General features: G+C 47.1%; 1 protein-coding gene across 2 annotated transcripts; it reads left to right on the forward strand.

Annotated features, from left to right (window-relative positions):
- Positions 1–207: 207 nt before the first annotated feature.
- dhx30 (DEAH (Asp-Glu-Ala-His) box helicase 30) lies at positions 208–22,079 on the forward strand. 2 transcript variants are annotated; one of them, XM_080479046.1, is made up of 19 exons: positions 208–432; positions 562–692; positions 4,561–4,671; positions 4,738–4,971; positions 5,170–5,319; positions 5,912–6,064; positions 7,318–7,782; positions 8,857–9,240; positions 9,943–10,021; positions 10,099–10,203; positions 10,586–10,761; positions 14,553–14,759; positions 15,753–15,834; positions 15,919–16,112; positions 16,905–17,064; positions 17,206–17,363; positions 19,628–19,728; positions 20,330–20,469; positions 20,543–22,079. In XM_080479046.1, the coding sequence occupies exons 1-19, from the start codon at positions 273–275 to the stop codon at positions 20,800–20,802; spliced, it is 3,450 nt and encodes a 1,149-aa protein (XP_080335172.1). In that variant the 5' UTR covers positions 208–272; the 3' UTR covers positions 20,803–22,079. The 2 variants fall into 2 exon arrangements, with proteins under 2 accessions (XP_080335172.1, XP_080335173.1); XM_080479047.1 differs by lacking the exon at positions 4,561–4,671 and having other exon boundaries at positions 240–432.
- Positions 22,080–26,486: the final 4,407 nt, after the last annotated feature.

Genomic DNA, 26,486 nt, shown 5'->3' on the forward strand with positions numbered 1-26,486 from the left:
TCACAGTCATGTAAATGTATATCTGCGTGGTTTTCTTCAGAAAACACGTCGCTGTCACAGAGACTTGTTTAGGCTGACGGGGCAGACTTGCCCCTCACAAGATGGCGGCCGCTGTGACGTGTCGGAGCGGCGGGCGGACACAGGCGGTGCGGCGTCTAGTGTTTATGTCTATGATGCAGACGGGGTGGGGAACTGTAGTTTTCCCTCAGTACCAGTAGGGGCGCTGTGAGCACAGTCCTGCACTCCACACAGGAAGCGGCGGTCGGTTCAACATGGCGCTTCGCGGAGTGTTACTCACACGGTTCAGAGCTCTCACGCTGCCGCTCACCGCCGCTCACACAGACTGGCTGTGGCGCTCAGAGCTGCGCTGGTCCGGCAACAAGGCTCGGAGCTCCCCGCAGCGCTCCTCCGCTCCTCCGCAGGCGACAGGAGGTGAGGGAAGCCGGCAGACAGCGGACCGGCTTCTCAAGAACACCACCAGCTTCATAACACCACTTCTATCATCCCTCCGAGGCTAAGCGAAGTGTGACCCCGCTGTGTGTCTGTGTTTTACGGTTTCAGCTGAGGCCAGCCTCCTGCGGCAGTTTCCGAACCCCAAAGGCCTCCTGAACAACACCATCTCCCGCTCCCTGGGAGTCAGCGACCTGTCCAACTTCATCCGGTACAGCTGCACGGAACAGGCCGGAGTCAAGGTCAGTCTGATCATGTGTGTTCTGATCTACACTGATGGTAACATGAATGTTCTGATCTACACTGATGGTTACATGAATGTTCTGATCTACGCTGATGGTTACATGAATGTTCTGATCTACGCTGATGATGAATGTTCTGATCTACACTGATGGTTACATGAATGTTCTGATCTACACTGATGGTTACATGAATGTTCTGATCTACGCTGATGATGAATGTTCTGATCTACACTGATGGTTACATGAATGTTCTGATCTACGCTGATGATGAATGTTCTGATCTACACTGATGGTTACATGAATGTTCTGATCTACGCTGATGATGAATGTTCTGATCTACACTGATGGTTACATGAATGTTCTGATCTACACTGATGGTTACATGAATGTTCTGATCTACGCTGATGATGAATGTTCTGATCTACACTGATGGTTACATGAATGTTCTGATCTACACTGATGGTAACATGAATGTTCTGATCTACGCTGATGGTAACATGAATGTTCTGATCTACACTGATGGTAACATGAATGTTCTGATCTACACTGATGGTAACATGAATGTTCTGATCTACGCTGATGGTTACATGAATGTTCTGATCTACGCTGATGGTAACATGAATGTTCTGATCTACACTGATGGTAACATGAATGTTCTGATCTACACTGATGGTAACATGAATGTTCTGATCTACGCTGATGGTTACATGAAGGTGGCTCTCTGACAGTGCAGTGTGTATTTATTCTGCGTTCATTCATTCAGATCAGAGGATTTTTATGTCAAGTGGAAAGCCCCGCCCACAAACAGCTTCATTAGAAGCTGTTTGTGGGCGGGGCTTTCAGCCCAAAGCCCCGCCCACAAACAGCTTCATTAGAAGCTCAGAGTTAGAGAAAGACGATCGCGTTATTTTGACAATCCGACCACACTTCCACTAGGTGACGTAATAATAAGGTTTGGATGTAAATGAAAGGAACAGAGGAACTAAAGGGAAACGGCTGGCAGGTGAATAAAGAACCAATCAGAGTGAGAACAGGCTGCACTAAAACTGGACTTTACTGTGTTGGTTCTACAACATCCAGAACATTCCTGGGATCTGGGTTCTAGATGATTTCAAGTGGTTCTAGGCAGATTATGGCTTTGGTAACTTACATGATCTGCTCCTTGTTCAGTCATCCTGAGTTTCCCTGAACGCTCCGATCAGCGGGTTCCTTTAAATGTTGTCGCCGCAAGGAACTGTGGGGGAACGTGAGCTGGTCTCCTTTGGTAAAGGAAGCATCAGTGGTTCCGAGGCTAAAGGAGGTTCTAAAGGAAGCATCAGTGGTTCCTAGGCTAAAGGAGGTTCTAAAGGAAGCATCAGTGGTTCCTAGGCTAAAGAAGTTTCTAAAAGAAGCATCAGCGTTTCCAAGGCTAAAGGAAGTTCTAAAGGAAGCGTCAGTGGTTCCCAGGCTAAAGAAGGTTCTAAAGGAAGCATCAGTGGTTCCTAGGCTAAAGGAGGTTCTAAAAGAAGCATCAGTGGTTCCTAGGCTAAAGGAGGTTCTAAAAGAAGCATCAGTGTTTCCAAGGCTAAAGGAAGTTCTAAAGGAAGCGTCAGTGGTTCCTAAGCTAAAGGAGGTTCTAAAAGAAGCATCAGTGTTTCCTAGGCTAAAGAAGTTTCTAAAAGAAGCATCAGTGTTTCCAAGGCTAAAGGAAGTTCTAAAGGAAGCGTCAGTGGTTCCTAAGCTAAAGGAAAGACACACCCTTACATACATCCAACACACATATAGGGCAGGGGAAGGGCGGGAGATGTGGCTCCCCCCAGCACCTCCCGCTGGGGTCCCACCCCGGCCCGGGGTGAGTGCGGCTGGGATGCGGGGGGCGCGCTCCCTCGGGCATGGCGCTCGTGGGGGGGCTGGGGCGCGGTGCTCCTTCTCCATTTACTGTTGGATTAGTGGAGGTTGGGGGGGCTCTCGACCCGCTCGGCCCGGGGGCCCTGCTCCGGCCTTTTCTCGGCTTGGCGGCTTGGGTCGGGGCCTGGGGCCCTGTGCCCTTTATCCTTCTCTTGTGGGCCCCTCTTGCCTGGGGGGGATTCCTCTCTGCATTCTCCGTCGGGTGCTTTTTGGGCGGGGACGTGGCTCTCTGGGGTGGTTCGCTGGGGTCTCCCCGGGCCTGGGGGGCTTCCGTCTGCCGGGGTGGCGGTGTCCGGGCCCGATGGCCTCGGACCCCGGGGTCTCGCCACGGGTCCCCCCACAGCAGTTCCGGTCCCACCCAGTGGACAAACCACACACACACACACACACACACACACACACACACACACACACACACACACACACTTCCACTCCTCACAAAAGGTGCTTCTGAAGTTGCTTGTTCTCTGTCATCATTTGCTCAAACTTTAAAAATCATGTTCCTCTTTTGTTGTCGCCTCTTTGTTAATTCATGTTCCTGCTTCACGTTACTGTCTAGATAGAGCTGCTCAGGCTGGTTAATCTAAGAAATCATTTTACTGTCTAGATAGAGCTGCTCAGGCTGGTTAATCTAAGAAATCATTTTACTGTCTAGATAGAGCTGCTCAGGCTGGTTAATCTAAGAAATCATTTTACTGTCTAGATAGAGCAGCTCAGGCTGGTTTAATCCAAAAACAGTTGGAAAATATTTGGATCAGTGTGATAACTGCAAATAATATATGTAGCACAACAAGGATATTGTATGTTATCCCCCTACCCCCTCCCCCCTCCTCCCTCCTCCCTCAACCTTTTTCTCTCTTTTCTCTTCTCTCTCTCTTTGAGCGTTCCCCCCCGGTCGTGTACGGCAGCCATGCCATCTTCTAAAAAAAAAAAAAAAAAAAAAAAAAAGGAGATGGGAGGGACTAATAGGAGATGGGAGGGAGTACTAGGAGATAGGAGGGACTACTAGGAGATAGGAGGGACTACTAGGAGATAGGAGGGACTATTAGGAGATGGGAGGGACTACTAGGAGATAGGAGGGACTACTAGGAGATAGGAGGGACTATTAGGAGATAGGAGGGACTATTAGGAGATAGGGACAGACATGTCTTTTTGTCAACTTTCCATTGCTGCATGTCATGTTGTTGGATTTCTGTCCACTTAGCAGAAGAAATGGGATAATGTTCAGATTGCTGTTGTAAACAGGCTCAGTGTCGCTCTTAGAGCTTTTCCGTGTGACGAGGAGATGTTCAAAGGAAGATGCTTGTGAGTTGTTTGGCCTGCTTCTGTAGTTATCGGTGGGACGGAGCAGGAGTTGCCCAGCTTGTAGGACATTGAAGATGAAGAACAGCAAAGGTCCCAAACTATCTACAAGTTTGAACTGTGTAACTCGGGTTTGAAGGACAGCTTTAGTGTTGTCTCACTAAGTGAGCTGAATGGTCACATACAGATAACCGTATTTAGTTGTCTGTGACAGGAAGTCAGTGCTGCCTCCTACAGCACAGACGCACCATTGCAGGAATGTTTCATCTTGCATACTGTTTTAGATTAATGTGGAAATCCTAAAGTCTTCTCATAGACTGTTTAGTGACGTTCTGTTGGTGTACTGACCAGAGTAGGATAGTTATCCAACCTGTTCAGTCCTGCAGTACCAGTTTGTACCAGCAGGTTGTGTATAGAGTCAGCGACAGAAGCAGCTGTTAGACACGCTGCTGAAAACTGCCACCTAATGTACAGCACAGGCATGTTCAAATATAATCTAGTGCTATTTCATCTTTTCTTCAATGTTATATCTATTATTTTGACAATTCTTGTGGGATTTTGAAATGCGTCTGTACGTATCCTTGTGGTACTTTTAATGTGACACGAAGAGTTTCAGCTGTTTTGTCTTTGCAGACAGTGGCATCGGCACACTGACTCGTGGGTGTTTGTGTGTCTGCAGAGAGCCACGGTCACACTGCTGTGGCCTTGCAGGATCCAAGAGGACGGCTTTGCCTTCAAGAAGACTGATGCGGAGCGATTTGCCGCCGCTGCCGTCTGTCTGAGGCTCAGAGTAAGCTTGGTAGGAAGGACCTCAGATTGAAGCCTATCCTGATATTCACTCCTCTCTGTTCTTCAGGATTTGGGTGTGATCGGCTCAAACAACCAACTGCCCAGGAGGAGAGCAGCCAGGGCAAGGGGAGGCCTCCATTCAGCTCTCCGTGAGCACGAAGACAACAGCTTCTCCGGCAGAGAAACACAAGAAGTAGAAGAAGACGTCACTCGCATGTCTGAAGCTCTCTCTACGTTCTCACAACCCAAATCTCTCCTTAGCAGAGTGATGCAGGCCGCCTTGTCCTCCAACAGATGCAGGGTGGGTCACTCTCTGCCTCCTCTTCAATACAACTCCATGTAAAAAGCAGGATTACATACATGTAATCATACATGTATGTAATCATGACTCAGAACTTCACAGATGATCCACACAGTGAAAACAACTGGAAGATTAAACCAGGACTAGAAAACAGGAAAAACAATCTTCCTCATCTTCCTCCTCCTCCTCTGTTCTCAGGAGGTGATTCAGTTCAGGACTACAGGAGGGAGGTTGAAGTGTTGTGAGCTGACTCTCACGTGGCCGGAGGAAATGAAGTTTATTGGACTCGCTGGTGGCCGCATGGCGGCGGAGAGACGGGCTGCAGCCATCGCCTGCTTGAAGCTGAAGGTGAGGAGGAAGGACAAAGCCTCTTGGTATTTTATTATATTATTGATCATGTCCTTATTTCCTTTCCTTTTGATTAGGCTTTTAATAATGTTACTTTTTGCATTGTTTCTGTATTTTAGTTTTAATGTCACTTTGTGACTCTTATTTTACTTTACCTTTTTACTTTATTGTTTATTGAATTAGCCATTTATTGAGGGCACTTGAGTCATTTTGCATGTATGAGTATAGATGTTAGTAAACTGAATCGGCAAGTTTTGAATTTGAAAATCCTCCACATTTCATTATGACTTGTTAAATGTTAGTTTTCTGTGTCACTGAGTTTGTAGAGCTTCTTTATTCTCTGGATAGTGAGACAGGATGTAACCTTAGTGTAGAGTGTGCGTGTGTGTGTTGCTTTATTATTTAACTAATCTTAATAAATCTCTTACCTTATTTATTATACTTTTCTTCATTATTTCTTTCTTTAGTTTCTTCTAAAGCTTTAATGTATTTCTTTATTCTGTAGTTCTTTAATTTCTTAGTAAAGCACTGTGAATTGCCTCGTGTTTGAATGGTGCTCTATAAATAAATTGGCCTTGCCTTGCTTGTTCAGGAGTTGGAACTGCTGGATAAGAACAACAACCCTCTAACTCACGCTCAGTACCACAAGGAGAAGGTGAAGGAGGCCGGGGAGCTCGGGAGACAACCGCTGCTTGTTGAGATTTCAGATGACCTGCAGCTCTGCATGAGACGGCACCTCACACAGGTGAGACTGCACCTCGCACAGGTGAGACTGCACCTCGCACAGGTGAGACTGCACCTCGCACAGGTGAGACGGCACCTCGCACAGGTGAGACTGCACCTCGCACAGGTGAGACGGCACCTCGCACAGGTGAGACGGCACCTCGCACAGGTGAGACGGCACCTCGCACAGGTGAGACTGCACCTCGCACAGGTGAGACTGCACCTCGCACAGGTGAGACGGCACCTCGCACAGGTGAGACTGCACCTCACACAGGTGAGACGGCACCTCGCACAGGTGAGACTGCACCTCACACAGGTGAGACTGCACCTCGCACAGGTGAGACGGCACCTTGCACAGGTGAGACTGCACCTCGCACAGGTGAGACGGCACCTCGCACAGGTGAGACGGCACCTCGCACAGGTGAGACGGCACCTCGCACAGGTGAGACGGCACCTCGCACAGGTGAGACGGCACCTCACACAGGTGAGGCTGCACCTCACGCGGGTGATGAGAGCAGCTCAGAGTGGGGGGCACCACTCACGCACTCAAGGTTCAACAACTAATCCTTATCAAGAGGCGCCATAGCTCGGTTGGAAGAGCCGTAGTCTCCCAATCGGAATGTTGCAGGTTCAATTCCCATCTCTGCCATATCTGCCTGCCTCCATGCCGAAGTGTCCTTGGGCAAGACACTACACCTCAAACTGCTCCCATTGGTCGTGACAGTGCATTGCATGGCTGCAGCCTCTGATGGTGTGAATGTGTGTGTGAATGTGATGAATCATGTAAAGCGCTTTGGGCTGTTCTCAGAGGAAAGGCGCTTTATACGTGAAGTCCATTTACCATTCCATTACCTTTTACCAAGGGGCCAAGTTAGTCGACTGAAACATTTCTTTGTCTAGAACACAGTAAAAAAACAACAAACACAGATTTGAAAAGAGAGGAAAGTTTAGCGTTCCAAGAAAACTTGAGTTGTAAAGATAACGATGAAGACCAAAGAGACTGAAAAGCCAAACTGTCCCTGATTATTTCCTATTTAACGTTGTACTTTCTTGATATGTTCTCCACGATTAACCAGTAAGTAAAATGAAAAAGTCCCAGTGAAGTTTCTACTGTGAGTTCATCTGTAGAGTAGCATCCAGACATCGTCCAGTCACTGTGACTGTGATGGAGTCCTGCAGGTCACTCATGGACTGAACACATCTTCATATGAACTGTTTGAATGAGCAGCTTATCATGTGAGGGAGCATTGAGGGCCTGTGCTTCTTCTCTGGCAGTATCCGGCAGCGACAGAAGTCCAGAAACTCTGGGAGGCGGTGGAGATGAGAGGACAGCGGACGATAAATGCTGAGGAAGATGAGAAGGAGGAGCTGACGGACGTCATCACGGGCCGACCGTACCGTCCGCTCTCTGACTCGGAGGCTCGACAGCTCAGCACCCGCCTTCAGAACCAGTGGGAGAGAGCAAACCCTGGTCTGAAGCCGGAGCTGCCGGTGGACTCTCACCGTGAGCGCCTGGCTTCGGCTGTCGGCTCCAGCAGAGTGCTTGTGATCGCCGGGGAGACAGGCTGTGGAAAAACCACGCGAATCCCTCGCCTCCTGCTAGAGGAGCAGGTGAGAGGCGGCGCCGGCGCCCACTGCAACATCCTGGTGACGCAGCCTCGCCGCATCAGCGCCGTATCAGTGGCCCAACGCGTGGCTCAGGAGATCGGTCCGTCTCTGAGGCCATCTGTGGGATACCAGGTACCTTCACTCTCTACTCTATTCAATGAGGTCTTCATCCAGCTTGTAGAAAAGCACAGTAAGGAACTCCTCATTGCAATCGTGTGTTTCAACTAGAAGAGACCTAAAAGATGCAGGACGCCGGCCTTGAGGACCGGAGGCTGACACATGTTCTACGTTTAATGTACCATGTACTGTCAGTATGGAGCCTCAGTTCGCTTCTTCCAGCATAACGTCTGTTATGTGGGCATTGGTGGCATCTTCAATTATGACAACACACCCCCCCCCCATTTTCTTTTTAATGCGGATTCTGGAATTTCAACTCTTATTTTTTGTGCAGTTTTTTAAATGCATATCATTAAAAATCTGAAATGAAAACAAACATGCAAAGTTCCTGACATTCTATCTCTTCCAGCTCACTTTAGTATGATGCCCTCTGGAGTATTGCACACACTGTGTTCTCCTCACATCTGGAGAACATCTGTTCTCACATCTAGAGCAACTGTCAACTCCTCTGTTCACCTCACATCTGGAGAACATCCGTCAACTCTGTTCTCACATCTGGAGGAGTTCTGTCAACTCCACTGTTCTCCCCACATCTAGAACATTTGTCAACTCCTGTTCCTCTCCTAACATCTGTCAGCACCTCTGTTCTGCTCCTCACATCTGAAGAACTTCTGTCAACTGAGTGAAGGTCTTCAGAGTTGCAGCCTCACATTGTCCACTCAGTCCAGAGTGATGGCGCCTCCTGCAGGTCCCATGGTTTGAAAACGCCGCAGTTATTTTTTCTTAAATCACAAAAAAAAATAAAATGTGTTTGGATTATTTTTTCCCTAACACTGGTTCTTTCACATTCTAATTCATGTTCAGAACGCCAGGAATTATCGTGCCTTCTAAATGCAGTTATCACTGGTGTCAAGTTAGAGTCACACATCTAAGAAAACCAGAATGAAACATATTGTGTGATCAACCACTGAGCTGGAAACCGCTCAGCACTGTTCTCTGGAAGGCTTGTCTTCACTGAGATGTTTCGATAAATCACAGATCGTCTCAGTGATTCAAGGGATAAAGTTTTGTTGATGTCTGCATCTGTAGGTGCGTCTGGAGAGTCGACCCCCAGCACACAGCGGAGGAGCCCTCCTCTTCCTCACAGTGGGTGTCCTGCTGAAGAAGCTGCAGTCCAACCCCACTCTGAGGGGCATCAGCCACGTGGTGGTGGACGAAGTGCACGAGAGGGACGTGAACACGGACCTTCTGCTGGCGCTGCTGCGCTGCTGCCTGCAAGAGAACCGCGAGCTGCGCGTGGTGCTGATGAGCGCCACCGGCGATACGCAGCGGCTGGCTCAGTTCTTCGGAGGCTGTCCTGTGGTGAAGGTGCCCGGCTTCATGCACCCGGTGAACGACCGCTACCTGGAGGAGGTGTTAACTGAGATGAGGCGCCTGCCACCGCTCCGAGAGAGGGCGGAGACACGCAAACAGGTCACCTTCAGATAACTTCCAAGAATAAATCACTTCACCTTATTAGAATGTAGAAACGTGTGTTTACTGCAGATTTTTGGTCTGTTATTTTCAGTTTTGTGAGCAGTGTTCAAGAACTAAATGATAAAAAATAATGATCCAAAAAACTACAGAGAGACAACATAGCTATTATACATTTCACTAAAATACATTTATCATCTAATTATATGTAACTGTCAGTTTTAAAAATTGGACAATTGAAATAATCTACACAAAACCAAACAGTAGAATGACTACATATAAAATTTTAAAATATAAACAAAATTTAAGAATTGGCTTTTGACTCCCACCTGTAAGCAAACACTGAAACCTTCCCATAGATCCAAACACTGTTAACAGCCTTTTGTGTTGCAACCTATCAGGCTATATTAAGATTACAATAGCATGTGTTAATGACTGCAGTGCCTTAAGAGACCAGCAGGAGGCTAACTAACTTCATGGTAAAGAGCCTCTGTGGCCTCACTGTGTGAACCCATAGTGTCACTAAATAAAATGAAAAACTAATCCAATGTTTCTCTGATGTTAATACTAATGTTAATACCGCATGCTGTTTTGTGATGCCACTGCTACCCAATAAAAACAGGAGTCAGTCTGCCCTCGGTTCTCAGTGATTGGTTGAGGAGAAAATGGGGGTGTGAAAACGTATTTTCATTTTTGTGTTAGGCAGGAACAGATGATCCTGATCCAGATCTGGATTTAGTTGCTGACGTTATTGAGCATATCGACAAACACGGAGAGCCGGGTAACTAACACTCTGTAACGGACCTGACCAGGAGATTGTTGTTGCCTCCGTCCTGACTCCTCCCGCCTCCTGCTCAGGTGCAGTGCTGTGTTTCCTTCCTGGGTGGCAAGATATCAGGGCAGTTCAAGACAAATTGGAGGCTAAAACACACTCTTCCTGTGGCTCACAGATGATCCTGCCCTGTAAGTTAGATCGGTCACCTCCTCCTCTGTGTTCACAACAATATTTGTTTTCTGTTAAATCCATCACACAATAATCAAAAACAGTCTTAATTTAAATAGATGGAGTAAAGACTATAATATCTACAACATAAAGTTGTAAATAAAGTCTTTATTATGAGTATACATGTGTATGCTTCAGGCTACCATCAACTATAAAATATCTAGCTTTCTGGTCAAAAACTTCAAAAAAAAAAAAAAAAAAAAAAAAAGGTCACAGAATTTTTTTATTTTCTGTTATTGCTGGAATTGTAATTTTTTAGATTAGATTAAATGGGATATTTTGTTTTGCTTTTTGCAGGAGCCTTGGGCTGAACTGAACATCTTTTTTTCCCATTTGGTGCAGTACACTCCAGTTTATCAGTGGCCAACCAGCAGAAGGTATTTCAGCGCCCCCCGGTGGGCCGTAGGAAGATCGTGCTGGCCACCAACATTGCTGAGACTTCCATCACCATCGACGACATTGTCCATGTGGTGGACACAGGAAGTCATAAAGAGCAGAACTACGACCCGCGTACCAAGGTCAGAGTTCATCCCTGCTTCACATCAAAACCAGATTAAAGTCAGGAGTTTTATTTGTTGAGTTACAAACCACATAGTCTGGTTATGGACAAAAGGGTTTTTGTGCACCTCAGAAGAGAAAATATTTGGCATCCTGCACAGTTTCATCTATAACATATGACAAGGATTTAATGCCAGGGCGACACGGTGGAATAGTGGTTTGCACTTGTTGGAACCCGGCCTTTGGTCTGCTGGTTCGTCCCAGTCCTTTGATCCTGAACTTGGTTGTCTAAAAAAGTCTCAAGACAGCAGGATACGTTTGACCATTTATTTGAGTAAAATGCAATGAGCAGCGCTGGACACCAGGTGAACCCATGCAGGAGCACACCCGAAGTGTGTCGAACTTCCCGGGAGCTGCAGTTTTCTAGGGCCTCTGCCCCGACATTGGATTGGTCTTTTCACAATTAGTCAATTTGGTATTGACGTCTGTTACCAATCGAAATTGGGCTTTCCATGCATGATGAAACTGTGTTGTTTCACCCGGAGAAGCTCAAGAGGGAAACTCATGAGTCTGGATGTTCCAATTGTTCGTATCTCACAGTGACTCCAGGAACGGCTTCCTGCAGGTGCTTCACCGAACTGGTGTGGAGGTTCCAGTAACTTCCTAGTACACGTGTTTTCTGTTGTTTAAACTTAGAGGAGTGTTGCAGCTCAGTTAAGCATATTATTTGCCATCCTTTCACACTTCACATCTTAAAGACCCAGGTTCGATTCCAGGCCACTTGCTTTCTGTTTGTTTCTGGCCCCGTTTACACGACGATGAAAATGAGTTTAACCGCAAAACAAAAAAAAGTGTTCATAGGGTCTGATTACACAACATTGGTGCTTGGTTCCACTGTAACCGTTCCTTTTTCATAACCACCCCCCCAGCGGTGACGGCACATCAGCTGCACACCTCCACTATAGTAAAAAGTTCCCCTGCTTTTGCGCGAGTTCCAAACATGGCTGCCTCCATAGTGTCATGACTCCCAGTTGTGTTCTAGTTTTATCTTCCATGTCGCAAGTTTTTTAGTTGAGATTGTTGTAATCTTACAAGATCACAGAAAAGTTGGTTCATTTCTCAGGAAAGACGATCTTCATTTGTCATGATATATGGTTATGACATGTGGAGTCTGACTCTCTGGATTTAGCCTGAGCACCACACCCAGTACGGGGTCTTGCAGCCACTGCATTCCCATGAAACCCCCCCCCCCCCCCTTCCCTACTCAGGGACACTGACTGCCCTCATGGTCTCAGCCATTCATGGATAGAGTTCGAGGTGCTAACTGCCACCGAAGCCACCAGCTTCCAGGGCCTGGACAACAACCAAACTCCTTCAATGACATCAAGGACGTGGTAACCAACTACTGGGTATTTACATGATGATTAGTTAAACCTGATGCTCTGCACAGAACTGTTTAACTTTATGAAGATGTGTTGATTCTATTACAGTGATCTCGTTCTATTGATAATGATATTTGATAGATAGATATAGAACTTTATTGTCATTCTGACAATTACATCAGAGATGCACTGCAGAATGAAATTTCAATGCAGGGTCAGCGATAAAACACACAAAAAGTACCAGAGGTAAAAATCCCTGAGATAAAATAAGGTGCCTAAAATGCAGTAAAAAAAAAAAAAGTGGAACTCGGTTCAAACAGAAGAATAAATAAGCATATTTATTTAAACTTCTGTTTCAAAGACGTGGTCTTCAACCTGGCAGTTTTCCATCTCAGGCTGCGGTTCCTCCTGCCTGAGAGGAGAGAAAACAGTCCAGGGCAGGCTGAGTGGGGTCCTGGGTGATCCTCATTGCCCCTGACAGGCAAGTCCCCCTATTAGTGGCAATGAGACCCTAATGATCCTTTCGGCGGCCCTCAACAATTTTTTCAGTGCTTTTCGGTCAGAGGCGGTGATGTTCTCCTCTAGTGGTGAGGAATGATGTTCTCCTCCACAGAGAGAAGCTGCTGGTAACTCACTCTCTAGCTCCTCTAGTGGTGAGGGCTGATGTTCTCCTCTAGTGGTGAGGAATGATGTTCTCCTCCACAGAGAGAAGCTGCTGGTAGCTCACTCTCTAGCTCCTCTAGTGGTGAGGGCTGATGTTCTCCTCCACAGAGAGAAGCTGCTGGTAGCTCACTCTCTAGCTCCTCTAGTGGTGAGGGCTGATGTTCTCCTCCACAGAGAGAAGCTGCTGGTCAGGACACTCTATAGCTCCTCTAGTGGTGAGGGCTGATGTTCTCCTCCACAGAGAGAAGCTGCTGGTCAGGACACTCTGTAGCTCCTCTAGTGGTGAGGACTGATGTTCTCCTCCACAGAGAGAAGCTGCTGGTCGGCTCACTCTATAGCTCCTCTAGTGGTGAGGGCTGACGTTCTCCTCCACAGAGAGAAGCTGCTGGTCAGGACACTCTATAGCTCCTCTGTAGAAGGTGGTGAGGGCTGATGTTCTCCTCCACAGAGAGAAGCTGCTGGTCAGGACACTCTATAGCTCCTCTAGTGGTGAGGACTGATGTTCTCCTCCACAGAGAGAAGCTGCTGGTCAGGACACTCTATAGCTCCTCTAGTGGTGAGGGCTGATGTTCTCCTCCACAGAGAGAAGCTGCTGGTCGGCTCACTCTATAGCTCCTCTAGTGGTGAGGGCTGACGTTCTCCTCCACAGAGAGAAGCTGCTGGTCAGGACACTCTATAGCTCCTCTAGTGGTGAGGGCTGATGTTCTCCTCCACAGAGAGAAGCTGCTGGTCGGCTCACTCTATAGCTCCTCTAGTGGTGAGGGCTGACGTTCTCCTCCACAGAGAGAAGCTGCTGGTCAGGACACTCTATAGCTCCTCTAGTGGTGAGGGCTGATGTTCTCCTCCACAGAGAGAAGCTGCTGGTCAGGACACTCTATAGCTCCTCTGTAGAAGGTGGTGAGGGCTGATGAGCTCAGATGAGCTCTCTTCAGATGTCGCAAGAAGATCAGGCGTCTGTGATGTTCAGCACTGGCTGTTTCTTCCTGAAGTCGATTACTAGTTCTTTGGTTGTTTCGACATTCAGGATGAGATTGTTCCCGTCATACCACACAAATCTCCCTCTGCTCATATAGGAGGAACTGCTGGACACGAGGTGTGCTTGGCGGGGGAAAGACACATGAGCCGGAAACAGGCAGGGTGTGTGTGTGTTGGAGTTTAGACTAAATAGTATGGTCTCTGAAAAGTCAGTGTACACGTCGTCTCCTGTGTGTGTGGACCTGAGGGTGGCTCCTCGTCGGGGACACAGAGGAACGCCAATGCAGCAGCAACTCCCCAGACGACACCGGAGTTGGCCCGGCTGCAGCAGGGGCAGGCTGCTTGGAACTGGCAGGTGATGGAGTCACTACTGCTGCGGAGGGGAAGCCAGGCCCACCTCCTTGAGGAGATGCTGCCCCTGTGGTGGTGCATTGTTCTGTTCCCGTGCTGGCTGAGCCGGTGGTGGCATCCCATTCTCCCGAAGAAGAGGAGGAGGAGGTGCAAGTACCAAGTGCAGGGCATCCAATCCTGGCGATAAGGAGCTCCAAGGGTCCCGTGTCAGTGACGACCCGAAAAAGGCGGGGCCTTGGCTAGATGGAATTGTTACTACTTCATGGAATGCAAACTATTCGAATGATTTGGGGATGATGGATAGCAGATATCCCTTTTTCCTTCAATCCCTAACCCAACCTTACTTTTTCAGATCAATTGGATGTTCTTTAATCTGTGTTCTTCATATCAGATCTAAACGTCAGTAAGGATGATGATGGTGATGATGTGATGGTCTCCAGGTCTCCTGTCTGAACACGGTTTGGATCTCGCGCTCTAACGTCACTCAGAGGAGAGGGCGAGCGGGACGATGTCAGCCCGGACAGTCTTACCACCTGTTTTCAAGGAAACAGCTGGACGCCATGACACCGTTCCCTGTACCTGAGATCCTGCGCACGCCCCTGGAGAGTTTGGTGGTCCAGGCCAAAATACACAGCCCCCACTGCAAGGTACACACCACCTGGTATTCTCACATATCCAGTCTCACTTAAATTGTCTTTAAATAAATTCTTGAAATTTATGAGGAAAAAGAACTCCAACGTTGAGCTTGTTCTTACACCTTTTCATACCACAACTTTCTCTTGCAGGAGTTCATATGAGATTTTGACTGGGAAGATGTTAGCAGCACATTGATTGGCCATAGGAACTGTCAAGCATGTATAGCATAGCGATAGCGTAGCGGTCCTTTCCTCATAGAAAAATGAGCATGTTAGATAAGAGAGGGAAAAGACGCTGGCGTTTTATGTTCGCTGCTTCTCCATTCATGGTGCTTGCACTTTGGGATTTGTTTGTCAAATTTCTTCTTATTTAAAAACAAACAAACATTGTTTACACTAGTACCGTTAGCGGTTACTGCTAGCCCAAATAGCAGTTAGCCGATGTCTGGACACGAGATGTGAAAGGGGGGGAAAAGACATGAGCCGGAAACAGGCATGGTAATTTCCGGGTCTCGCATATAATAAAGCAGAACCGTACACAGACTGTGATTCACCTGCAGGTGAGTCCTTGACAGGTGGAATCATTCTAAACGCAGGTTGATGCGTCTTCGCTGGCTATTGTCTCTAATCAGTGAAACATTCAAATTGTCTAGCACAGACATGAAGAGTGACTGGAAGAGTCGCAAGAATGTTGTTGTGGATAAATTCAACAGAGGTGGTTCATGATATTAGCCTCCTGTTTCGATGACAATCAAAACCTCCCGTTTTGGGGTGCGCCCCCTTGTTGGCAATTCTAGTTTGAACAGAGTCCAAATGTAAATCCTCATCCACTCATCCAGATTTTCAGTTTCAGCTGAGGTCCAACACCAATATACATGTTTTAATAAGGATACATGTGATTTCGGGTGATGACTCCTTTAAATGTAAATTGAGTGTGATGTGATTTATTTTAATTGAGATGATATAAACTGATAAGAGTTTGAGGCTGTCGTCTCTCCTGTGCAGGCCGTAGACTTCTTATTGCAGGTGTTGGACAGTCCTGACCCTGAAGCTGTGAAAGATGCAGTCCAGAATCTCCAGGACATCGGTGAGCATCTCGGAGTGGCCGTTCCACCTTCACCCAGGTCCAGTTGGCACAGGTTTCATTTTCTTCTTCTTTTTTCTCTCTCAGGCATTCTTGACGGGATGGAGACTCTGACCCCTTTAGGGGAGCGTGTGGCCTGCATGTCCTGTGACCCTCGGCTGGGGAAGGTCCTGGTCCTCAGTGCCATGTTCAGATGTACCTTGCCCATGCTGTCTGTGGCCGCCTGTCTCACCAGAGACCCTTTCCTCAACAGCCTGCAGAACCGAGCGCTTATCAAGAAGGTCACAGCTCTTCATCACTTCAAAAATAATCACAACCATAAAATCTGAACGATCACACTGCGAAAAGTTGTGACGCTGTGAAGGACCCTAAAAATGACCCTGGCCCCTAAAAATCAAAGTGAGATAGAAATATGATGAAATCTTTTAAAACAAACTGAGGAGGAAACACAACGTAGAATATGTATTAATTAGGAACCGAGCCCAAAAGGCCAGGACCCTATTGTTTTTGTAATGTTTATTACTGACGTGGCATTGAGCCCAATTTTGACCTCCTAAACACGCTCAAAGGCAGACAACATTTGGCACGCTCATTAAGACTGGCGGAAAATTTAAGTAAATTTTAAAATTTACCTCCAGAGTTCCAAAATGTCCTTTTTAGCACCATCTCTAATCTCTGAAACGGCCACCACAGCCTGTAGGAATGTCGTAGGGAGATCAACCCAAATTCACACACTGATATCCCTGACCAAAATCCAACAGATTATATAGCATCTTCCTCCTCTCACATCAGATTATATAGCATCTTCCTCCTCTCACATCAGATTATAGAGCACCTTCCACGTCCAACATCAGATTATAGATCATCTTAAACTGCTTTATGTAATGCTAATGCTACAGCTAAGAGTGAACATGAAGGAAGGAGAGGGGAAGATGCTCTGCAGCTCTCCAACTGTCTTCACATCTAACTAACATAACAAAACCACTGAGACTTCAGTCACTGAGTTACACATTGCTGCAGTGGTAATTCCTTTTACTGAAGCTTTTAATGATTGTAAATGTGCTGCGGTTCAGGCTAAAGAGGCTCTGAACGGCTCCAGTTGCAGTGACTACCTGGTGTTCAGCCGGGCCGTTCTGGGCTGGAGGGCGATTCAGCAGGAGGGCGACAGAGAAGCCCGAGAAGCCTTCCTGGAGCACTACGCACTGTGCAGATCCAGCCTGCGATTTATCAACGGTCAGTGAGACGCCACACCACAAGATCTGTGACAGGTGACAGCGAAGTAACATTGTGCGTGTGCCTGTGCGTGTGCCTGTGCGTGTGCCTGTGCGTGTGCCTGTGCGTGTGCCTGTGCGTGTGCCTGTGCGTGTTTTGCAGGTCTGATCGCTCAGTTCAGTGACAACTTGTGTGAAGCAGGGCTGGTTTCTGCCGGCAGCAGTTGTCAGAGTCACTCTTCTGTTTACAACGAGCACAGTGATCAGGAGGAGCTGCTGAAGGCTGTGCTACTGGCAGGACTTTACCCCAACCTCATCCAGGTACACATCAATTAATCAATCAACATTTATTTATGGAGCCCTTTACAGCACTCGAGGTGACCAAAGTGCTTCACATAAAAAAAGACAGTAAAATGAGAAAGAAAAGAATTAAAAGAGAACAAGAGTAAAAACAGCCACTATGTCAACAAGACTAAAATCAAATCGAATCAAAATAAGATAAAATGTCACCATATTACTCTGGATTAAAAGCCAGTCTGAATAAATAAGTTTTGAGCCTGGATTAGAAGAGGCCAAAGTAGGTTAAGGTGCCGATGTCCAGAGTTCTAGGGCCTTCCAGGGTTTCTACCTGGTTCTAGGGGGTTCTAGGGCCTTCCAGGGTTTCTACCTGGTTCTAGGGACTTCTAGGGTTTCTACCTGGTTCTCGGGACCACCAGGGTTTCTACCTGGTTCTCGGGACTTCTAGGGTTTCTACCTGGTTCTCGGGACCTCCAGGGTTTCTACCTGGTTCTCGGGACTTCCAGGGTTTCTACCGGGTTCTCGGCACCTCCAGGGTTTCTACCTGGTTCTAGGGACCTCCAGGGTTTCTACCTGGTTCTCGGGACTTCCAGGGTTTCTACCTGGTTCTAGGGACTTCTAGGGTTTCTACCTGGTTCTTGGGACCTCCAGGGTTTCTACCTGGTTCTCGGGACTTCCAGGGTTTCTCCCGGGTTCTCGGCACCTCCAGGGTTTCTACCTGGTTCTCGGGACTTCCAGGGTTTCTACCTGGTTCTCGGGACTTCCAGGGTTTCTACCTGGTTCTTGGGACCTCCAGGGTTTCTACCTGGTTCTCGGGACTTCCAGGGTTTCTACCTGGTTCTCGGCACCTCCAGGGTTTCTACCTGGTTCTCGGGACATCCAGGGTTTCTACCTGGTTCTTGGGACCTCCAGGGTTTCTACCTTGTTCTAAGGACTTCCAGTAGCAGCTGATTTGTGGAGCTTGGCACAATTTCAATGCGTCGGACAGTCAAGAGCTCTGCTCAATAAGGGGGGGCAAGCTCTCTAAGCAATGCTTAAAAAACTGAGTAAAATCTTGAAATCAACTCTAAAAGGACGGGGGTGATGTCTGGATGTGTTTGTTTAAATATTGGGCTGTAGCATTTTGTACCAATTGAAGCGACTGAGGACAGACTGGGAGACACCGACATGAAATACATTACAATAGTCAATTCATGAGCTGATAAAAGCATGAATTGTGCTTTCAAGGTCGGTGCAATTTAAAAAATGCTTTACTTTGGTTAAAATGTAGAGTTGGTAAAAACTTTCTCTGACCACGCTGTCGATCTGTTTGTTGAATTTAAAACTGCTATCGAAAATCACTGTTTCTTCACAGATTGTTTTAGCTTTGAAGACAAAGAATCAGAATACAAAGGAACATTTTCACCAAATAGGATATTCTCTGTTTTGTCCTCATTTAAATGGAGGAAATGTTTCCAGCCACAGCTTGATGTCCGTCATGCAGTCACTTAGGGATTGTAGGGCGCCTCTTCTGTTTGGGGATACTGGAAAATACAGCTGCATATCATGGGCGTAGCAGTGAAATGCTAAATTGTGAGGAGCAATATTTGACCCCAGTGGCAACATATGTAGTGAAAACAGCATAGGGCCCAAGATGGTGCCCTGGGGCACTCTACAAAACAAAAAGGCAACAAGGATGGCAGGTCGCTGATCATAATTGAAAAGGTCCTCAAACCACTTGAGTGCAGAACCACGGATGCCAATGTTATTCTTTAATGGAGACCGGAGGATTGAATGATCCACCGTGTCAAGAGACGCTGTTCAGTCTCGCAGCACTAAGACAACAGGGCATTTGGCATCAACAGACAGGGCGGCGACGTTATGCACTTTCAGCAGAGCAGACTCAGTCTGTGTTCAGATCAAGACATGGTACAGAGGTTTTCTTCCAAGAACAATTGCATTTAAACAATTTTCTCCAAGACCTTTGAGATAAAAGGCAAGTCAGAAACGGGTCTAAAATTGGATAAAACACTAGCATCAAGATGTGGTTGTTTAAGTAGGAGTCTCACAACAGCATGTTTAAAAGAGTTGGGGTCACATCCTGAGCTCAGGCCAGAGATCGTTAAAAGCAAGAGAGAAGGTCCAACAGAAGAAAACGCGTCTTTCAGCATTTTAGTGGCAAACTTCCACATGGTGCAACATGTTGACATATTTCTTTTTAAATTACAAATTGACAAAATGTACCTATTTGTTTGTTGTAGTTTTCTTTTGTGCCTTGCTCAGCGCTGTCTCTGTCGCTCTGTCCTCAGGTGAAGAAAGGTGCAGTGACTAAAGGCCGTTTCCGTCCCAACAGCGTGACTCTGCGGACAGTTGGTGGTCCGGTGCTGCTTCACCGCTCCTCCGTCAACAGGTTTGTTTATACTAGGGTTGTCCTGATCACACTCTTTTGGCCCCGATGCCAATCCGCTTAACTGGTTAAAAAACAACTTCACCTGAATTGTGACAAGAAATTAAGATTAAAAACATGAATCCCACTTAAAATGAAACAGTTTGATTAAGATATAAACTACAGCATTCAGTCTTCAGATTATTCGCCTTGTCATGCAAAAGGTCTTTAAACACACGGTCCCACCGCACCTTTTGGTTTTTGTGCCGGGCCAGGACGGAGCGGGATGGGTTTTTGTTTGGTCCCACTGAAAAATGTGTGGCTGGTACGGAAAAAAACGTAACCACCAGTTACGTTTTTCTGTCACCTCTCCATTGAGGTACCTAGCACTGAGGAACAGGTCTCAGAAGGAGAAGCGACAACGCAGCCGTCTGCTGATTGGTAGTGACCATCGGCACTGTCAACTTGCCCCGAATATTGATTGTCAAAAAGATCTGCAAGGTGATCGGCTAAATTTAGTGATACCCGATTAGATATCATCCGATTGGGACATCCCTACTTTATACTGAGAATCTCTGCGCACGGCTCACAGCGCATGAAGCTCACGTCATTGATGCTGTTGCAGAGGGACAGACGAGTTTCTGAGTCGCTGGCTGACCTTCTTCAGTGCGGTGAAGTCCAACAATCAAGTCTTCATCAGAGACTCGTCCGCGGTGCATCCTCTGGCCCTGCTGCTGCTCACAGACTGTGACATCACAGAGACAGGTAAACTCCTTTTAACAGAAAACCTTGAGGCCTGCAGAGCCTTAAGTCCTCCCATGTTTCCCCTCTGTGGCAGTGAACGGAGACATAGTGGACGTATCATTTCCGGGACGCTCTCTGATGCGCTGCCGGCTGTCAGTGGAGTCATGGGAGCTGCTGTGGGGGATCCGCACCTCCATCCACACCATGATGTACCAGACCCTCAGCAGCCCTACCCATGCTGACAGGAACAGAGTGCAGGACGGGCAGCTGCTCCGGTTACTGGTGCAGCTGCTGAACAACACGGAGCACAGCAGCGCAGCTCCGAGTCCTCATGGTGACAGTGAGGTGGACTGAGTCGGGCCAGAGGGGGCCAGCACAGAGGAACCAGAGTTTTGAGTGGTTGATGCTCTGATGTGATCTGAAGTCCACAGTGGACCCTGGATTGCTTTAAAGATTTGTGTCTGGAAATCCATTTGCATCGATGTTTTATTGCTTTCTGAAAAGCAGCTGTATGTTACTACAAAGAGTGATTCACTGAAGGCCAGTGAGAGACTGTGTGCAGTAAATAACCTATTTATTGTAATGAACATTAAAGTCCAAAACAAGGAAAACCAAAGCGATTATTTTTACACACACTCTTCAGCACTTTGTTCAGATTCCATTGATGTTGCTTTTATTGTCTTTTATTGGATGTCATGAAGCTCATTTCCTCTGCTGTGATAAATTGATCAATTAATTAGGATCCAATTCATCTTATCTGACCAATCACACTACTGTCACTTGATCACATTTCACTTTATTATTTCAACATTACATCAAACCTGGTGACAAAAGAGAAGAAAAAGCTTCTGAGGTTTTGCCTGCTTTGAGGTTAGAATGCACACGTGTCAACATAATGTTGACGGTGGGAATGTCCACTAGTATTTGTCTTCACTGCAAGTATGGGATCAGCTCAGCGAGGAAGTACAATGTCTGTTTTGGAGGGAAAACAGGTTAGAACTTGTTATTTTGGGGCATTGTCAGAGAAGCAAGCTTTTCAATTTATTTAAAAATAAAAAAAAAATTCAATTCAAGATTACACTTTCAGTTACTTCCTATGAAAACAGTCCATAAATGTTCTGTCGCCTTAAAACGTTACAGGCCAAAAACTAGAACGGGCTATCTGTAGAACGCAGACCTTCGCCAACGCCACATTTGTCACCATGGAAACCAATGATAACAAGGTTATTGCTCCACCGCACCAGTCCTTCCATCATGTGTCGTGGTCCTTTGAATTGCTTCATGTTCCAATGTTAAGGTGAATGATGTTCTGTTGCTTCGTATTCTTTTGTGTTCCTTGAACACACCGTTTAAGTGAGCTGGCATGTGATTGGCTGAGGGGAGAAGGGGGGCTGGGAGTGGTGTTAGCAGTGTGCTAGCAGACGGTTAACTCCCATCAGCCCTGACTGACGGCTCATAGTGGAGCTCCGGGTATTGACAATGGAGGAAATATCTTCCCTCCCCAGGAGGATTGATCCTTGATGGTGACAAATCATTGATGAACTCTTCATGTAGTTCAGGTTATTAGACTTTGTGAAAAGTTGGTTCCATGCATACATACCAATAAATAAATACACGTGGACAAAAACATCCGTCGCGCCAACTTTCATTACATTATGCATGAAATATGTGAAAGCTGTGAAAAAATGGACACAAAAAAAAGCTTGGAGCTTGTTTATATAGGGGTCCAACATTCTACCACTCAGAGCAAATTAATCTCAAAGAGAGTGAAGAGAAGATTGGGGGGTAGGGGGGGATTAGTGGGGGATAACATACAATCCCCTTGTTAGTGCTACATATATTATTTACATTTATCACACTGATCCAAATACTTTCCAACTGTTATTAGATTAAACCAGCCTGAGCAGCTCAATCTAGACAGTAAAATGATTTCCTAGATTAAACCAGCCTGAGCAGCTCTATCTAGACAGCAACAGAATTTCCTAGATTAACCAGCCTGAGCAGCTCTATCTAGACAGTAACATGATTTCCTAGATTAACCAGCCTGAGCAGCTCTATCTAGACAGTAACATGATGTTCTAGATTAACCAGCCTGAGCAGCTCTATCTAGACAGCAACAGGATTTCCTAGATTAACCAGCCTGAGCAGCTCTATCTAGACAGCAACAGGATTTCCTAGATTAACCAGCCTGAGCAGCTCTATCTAGACAGTAACATGAAGCAGGAACATGAATTAACAAAGAGGTGACAACAAAAGAGGAACATTATTTTCAAAGTTGAGCAAATGATGACAGAAAACAAGCAACTTCAACAACACATTCCACAGGAGTGGAAATGTGTGGGTGTGGTTTGTCCACTGGGTGTGACCGGAACTGTTGTGGGGGGGCCCGTAGCGACACCCCAGGGCCTGAGGCCATCGGGCCTGGACAGCACCACCCCGGCGGACGTCAGCCCCCCAGACCCGAGGAGGCCCCAGCGAACCACCCCAGAGAATCACGCCCCCGCCCAGAAAGCACCAGATGGAGAATGCAAAGAGGACTCCCACCCCCCAGGCCAGAGGAGCCCACAAGAGAAGGATAAAGGGCGCGGGGCCCCAGGCCCCGACCCAAGCCGCCAAGCCGAGACCGGCAGGACCAGGGCCCCCGGGCCGAGCGGGCCAGGAGCCTCCCCAATCCCGGCGGCAGAGCCCGCCGCACCCATGGGAGCCGCCCCCCCCCCACCCTGTGGAGTGTTGGATGCATGTAGGGGTGTGTCTTTGTGTTTTGAAGAGGTGGATGTAATTTGTGTGTCTAAGGCCTGGTTTAAAGTTGGGCGGAGCGGGGCCCGGGCGTTCTACCGCTTTACAATAAGGTGGTGCCTGGCCGTCCAGCGCAGGCAGCAGGCAGAACCTCTGGCACCACCTTATTGTAAAGGTGGTGCCTGGCCGTCCAGCTCAGGCAGCAGGCAGAACCTCTGGCACCACCTTTACAATAAGAATACAATACGCTTCTGACTTAGAAGTGTTGAAAGAAATGGCAGCTTGGACTTTATTTCTTTGAGGACGAGGACAGAGAGCAGATGAAGACAACATTATTAAATGAAGACGGATTCTGTAAGACAGTAGAAAGGTTTTCTCTGGTTGCAGATAGACAAGTGTCCTCTGCAACAGAGGGGCCAGAGGACCTTACTGGGAGAGCCTCTGCAACAGAGGGGCCAGAGGACCTTACTGGGAGAGCCTCTGCAACCGGGGGCCAGAGGACCTTACTGGGAGAGCCTCTGCAACAGGGGGCCAGAGGACCTTACTGGGAGAGCCTCTGCAACCGGGGGCCAGAGGACCTTACTGGGAGAGCCTCTGCAACAGAGGGGCCAGAGGACCTTACTGGGAGAGCCTCTGCAACAGAGGGGCCAGAGGACCTTACTGGGAGAGCCACGGCGGTGTCTTTGTGGATTTCACACCAGGTAACTAGGGTTAGGGTTAGAAATATGCAAATATGATTTAATGTATTTCAAATGTGAATTGCAATACTCACACTGAAAGTACATGAGCAACCCTCCATGTTTCTTCTTTGTTTTCAGTCGTCCTCCGCACAGCAACATGAGTCCACATCGCCGGGCAGTGGAGTTATTTCCTTTTAAATCATCCTAGAAAGCAAGAGACTAGTCAAGGACAGATACTAGTGTTTTTAGTTCAACTGAGCTTAAGAGAAAACTGTAGTTGTGTATGTCATAGTACATGAGCTCCAGTACCAGATTTTGGTTTGAGTTTTCTATCTCATTTAACTAATTTCTCAAAGCAGTTGGATGGAATATTGCAGAAAGTATTTAACCTTCTGGAAATGTAGGAAATCTTGAAACAGTACTATTTGGGCCAAATATAAAAACGTCAAAACTACTCTGCAAGAAACATCAGGGTACAGTCTTCTGTAGTAACAAGACTTTAGCTGGGTGTAGCGACGTCTTTCTCAGCTGATTCCAGTACTCGCCGCCAGACATTAGTTTTGGGTCCTGTAGATTGAATGAGGCGCTTTTAGCCTTTCCAGAGATGCTGGATCCAGGATGCGTGTTGATATGGATTTATTGTAGCACACAAACTGCTATCACAGCGGACCAAAGGACATGGACCGAGGGTGAGAGTATTGTCAGGATGAATACTGGATGAAATAAAAGAAAACCAGAAAATAAGGCAAAGCAGTCAACAAAAACCCAAACTGTCTCTCTCCTTACCACACCTCCAGGTGAGTGCACCTTTCAAACCTTGTATTCATGCCACAGGGGCCAGCAAACACACAGATTCATACTGTGCTCCCCAAACCCTGTTTCCTATACTAGGTATTTACTGTAAAGTATTCTGGAATGACAGGTGTAAAAGCCAACCTGTCACTGGATTGTTTGTGTTCTGTTAATGGGCCATCAAAGCAGCAGTTCCATTGTTCCGCTGAAGAAATGGAATTACTTATCAGAAGGTAAAAAAACAGTGCAATGGGTAAATAAACCCTGAGCTAAACAAAATACTAACAATGTAGTTTTATAGTTTTCATGCATCCCACAGGCACTAATCGGTACTAATGGGTACTAACCAGGCACAGTTGGTGATAGTAATGATTCTGTGAAATGACTGATTAGTTATGCTTTACATCCACAAGACAAGAGGATTGTTAGAATGGGTTTGTGAATTCACACTTAATAAGGACATAGAGCATATAGACATAGAGCATATAGACATAGAGCATATAGACATAGAGCATATAGACATAACCATCTGTTGATTGCATGTAAACCTTTGATCATTGACTGTACAGGTTTCCTGGTCAGAGCAACTAGTCCCCCACCAGCAGTCCAGCCCACATGTCATCTGTGGTAAAATCCACCTTAATCATTGGTCTTGCACTTATTTCATTAATAATCATAAGTATCATTTTATGTCCAACTGGATGGTTCGTTCCCTGTCTGTCTGTCTGTCTCTCTGTCTCTCTGTCTGTCTGTCTGTCTGTCTGTCTGTCTGTCTGTCTGTCTGTCTGTCTGTCTGTCTGTCTGTGTGTGTGTGTGTGTGTGTGTGTGTGTGTGTGTGTGTGTGTGTGTGTGTGTGTGTGTGTGTGTGTGTGTGTGTGTGTGTGTGTGTGTGTGTGTGGTGTCCCATGCAGGAGACACATCACGTCCTCCTGCTCCCCAGGCAGTGTCATCAGAAGCTGGAGACTCACTTATTTTATAACCATTCCTACATCATCATTCAAGTCTTTAAATATCTTATGATCCAGTGGTTCAGCCAGAGTGTTTGTTTTTTAGTTTTCTCTCTTTCAAGTTTGTAAGGTGAAGGTTTGGTGGGAGGACTGTCTGAGCAGCTAAACCAAACCTGACCCCCCAGAGACAATGTCCTCAGACATGGACCCACATTCAGAGGAGACATCCGGGTTGCTGGAGCAGTTGGATGTGTCCCACCCTGTGGAGGAAGAAGAGGGCTTTGAGGATTTGGAGGGAGGAGAAACCACATCTGCAGACCTCGTAGTCTGTGAAAACACTGCAGAGTCTCCTGATCCCCCACTCCAGTCTACATCTCCTGATCCTCCTGATCCTCCACTCCAGTCTACATCTCCTGATCCTCCATTCCAGTCTACATCTCCTGATCCTCCTGATCCTCCACTCCAGTCTACATCTCCTGATCCTCCATTCCAGTCTACATCTCCTGATCCTCCTGATCCTCCACTCCAGTCTACAGCTCCTGATCCTCCACTCCAGTCTACAGCTCCTGATCCTCCACTCCAGTCTACATCTCCTGATCCTCCATTCCAGTCTACATCTCCTGATCCTCCTGATCCTCCACTCCAGTCTACAGCTCCTGATCCTCCACTCCAGTCTACAGCTCCTGATCCCCCACTCCAGTCTACATCTCCTGATCATCCTGATCCTCCATTCCAGTCTACATCTCCTGATCCTCCTGATCCTCCACTCCAGTCTACAGCTCCTGATCCTCCACTCCAGTCTACATCTCCTGATCCCCCACTCCAGTCTACATCTCCTGATCCCCCACTCCAGTCTACATCTCCTGATCCTCCACTCCAGTCT

Source organism: Lipophrys pholis, assembly GCF_963383615.2.
Source record: "Lipophrys pholis genome assembly, chromosome: 1".
Lineage (NCBI taxonomy): Eukaryota > Metazoa > Chordata > Actinopteri > Blenniiformes > Blenniidae > Lipophrys > Lipophrys pholis.

What these genes read in the sequence shown, in the direction of transcription:
- dhx30 (XM_080479046.1), top strand. Translation starts at nt 273, where the DNA reads ATGGCGCTTCGCGGAGTGTTACTCACACGGTTCAGAGCTCTCACGCTG. An exon ending in CCAGAATCTCCAGGACATCG is followed by an intron (nt 15,835 to 15,918) that starts GTGAGCATCTCG and finishes TTTCTCTCTCAG; the next exon opens with GCATTCTTGACGGGATGGAG. An exon ending in TTTACCCCAACCTCATCCAG is followed by an intron (nt 17,364 to 19,627) that starts GTACACATCAAT and finishes CTCTGTCCTCAG; the next exon opens with GTGAAGAAAGGTGCAGTGAC.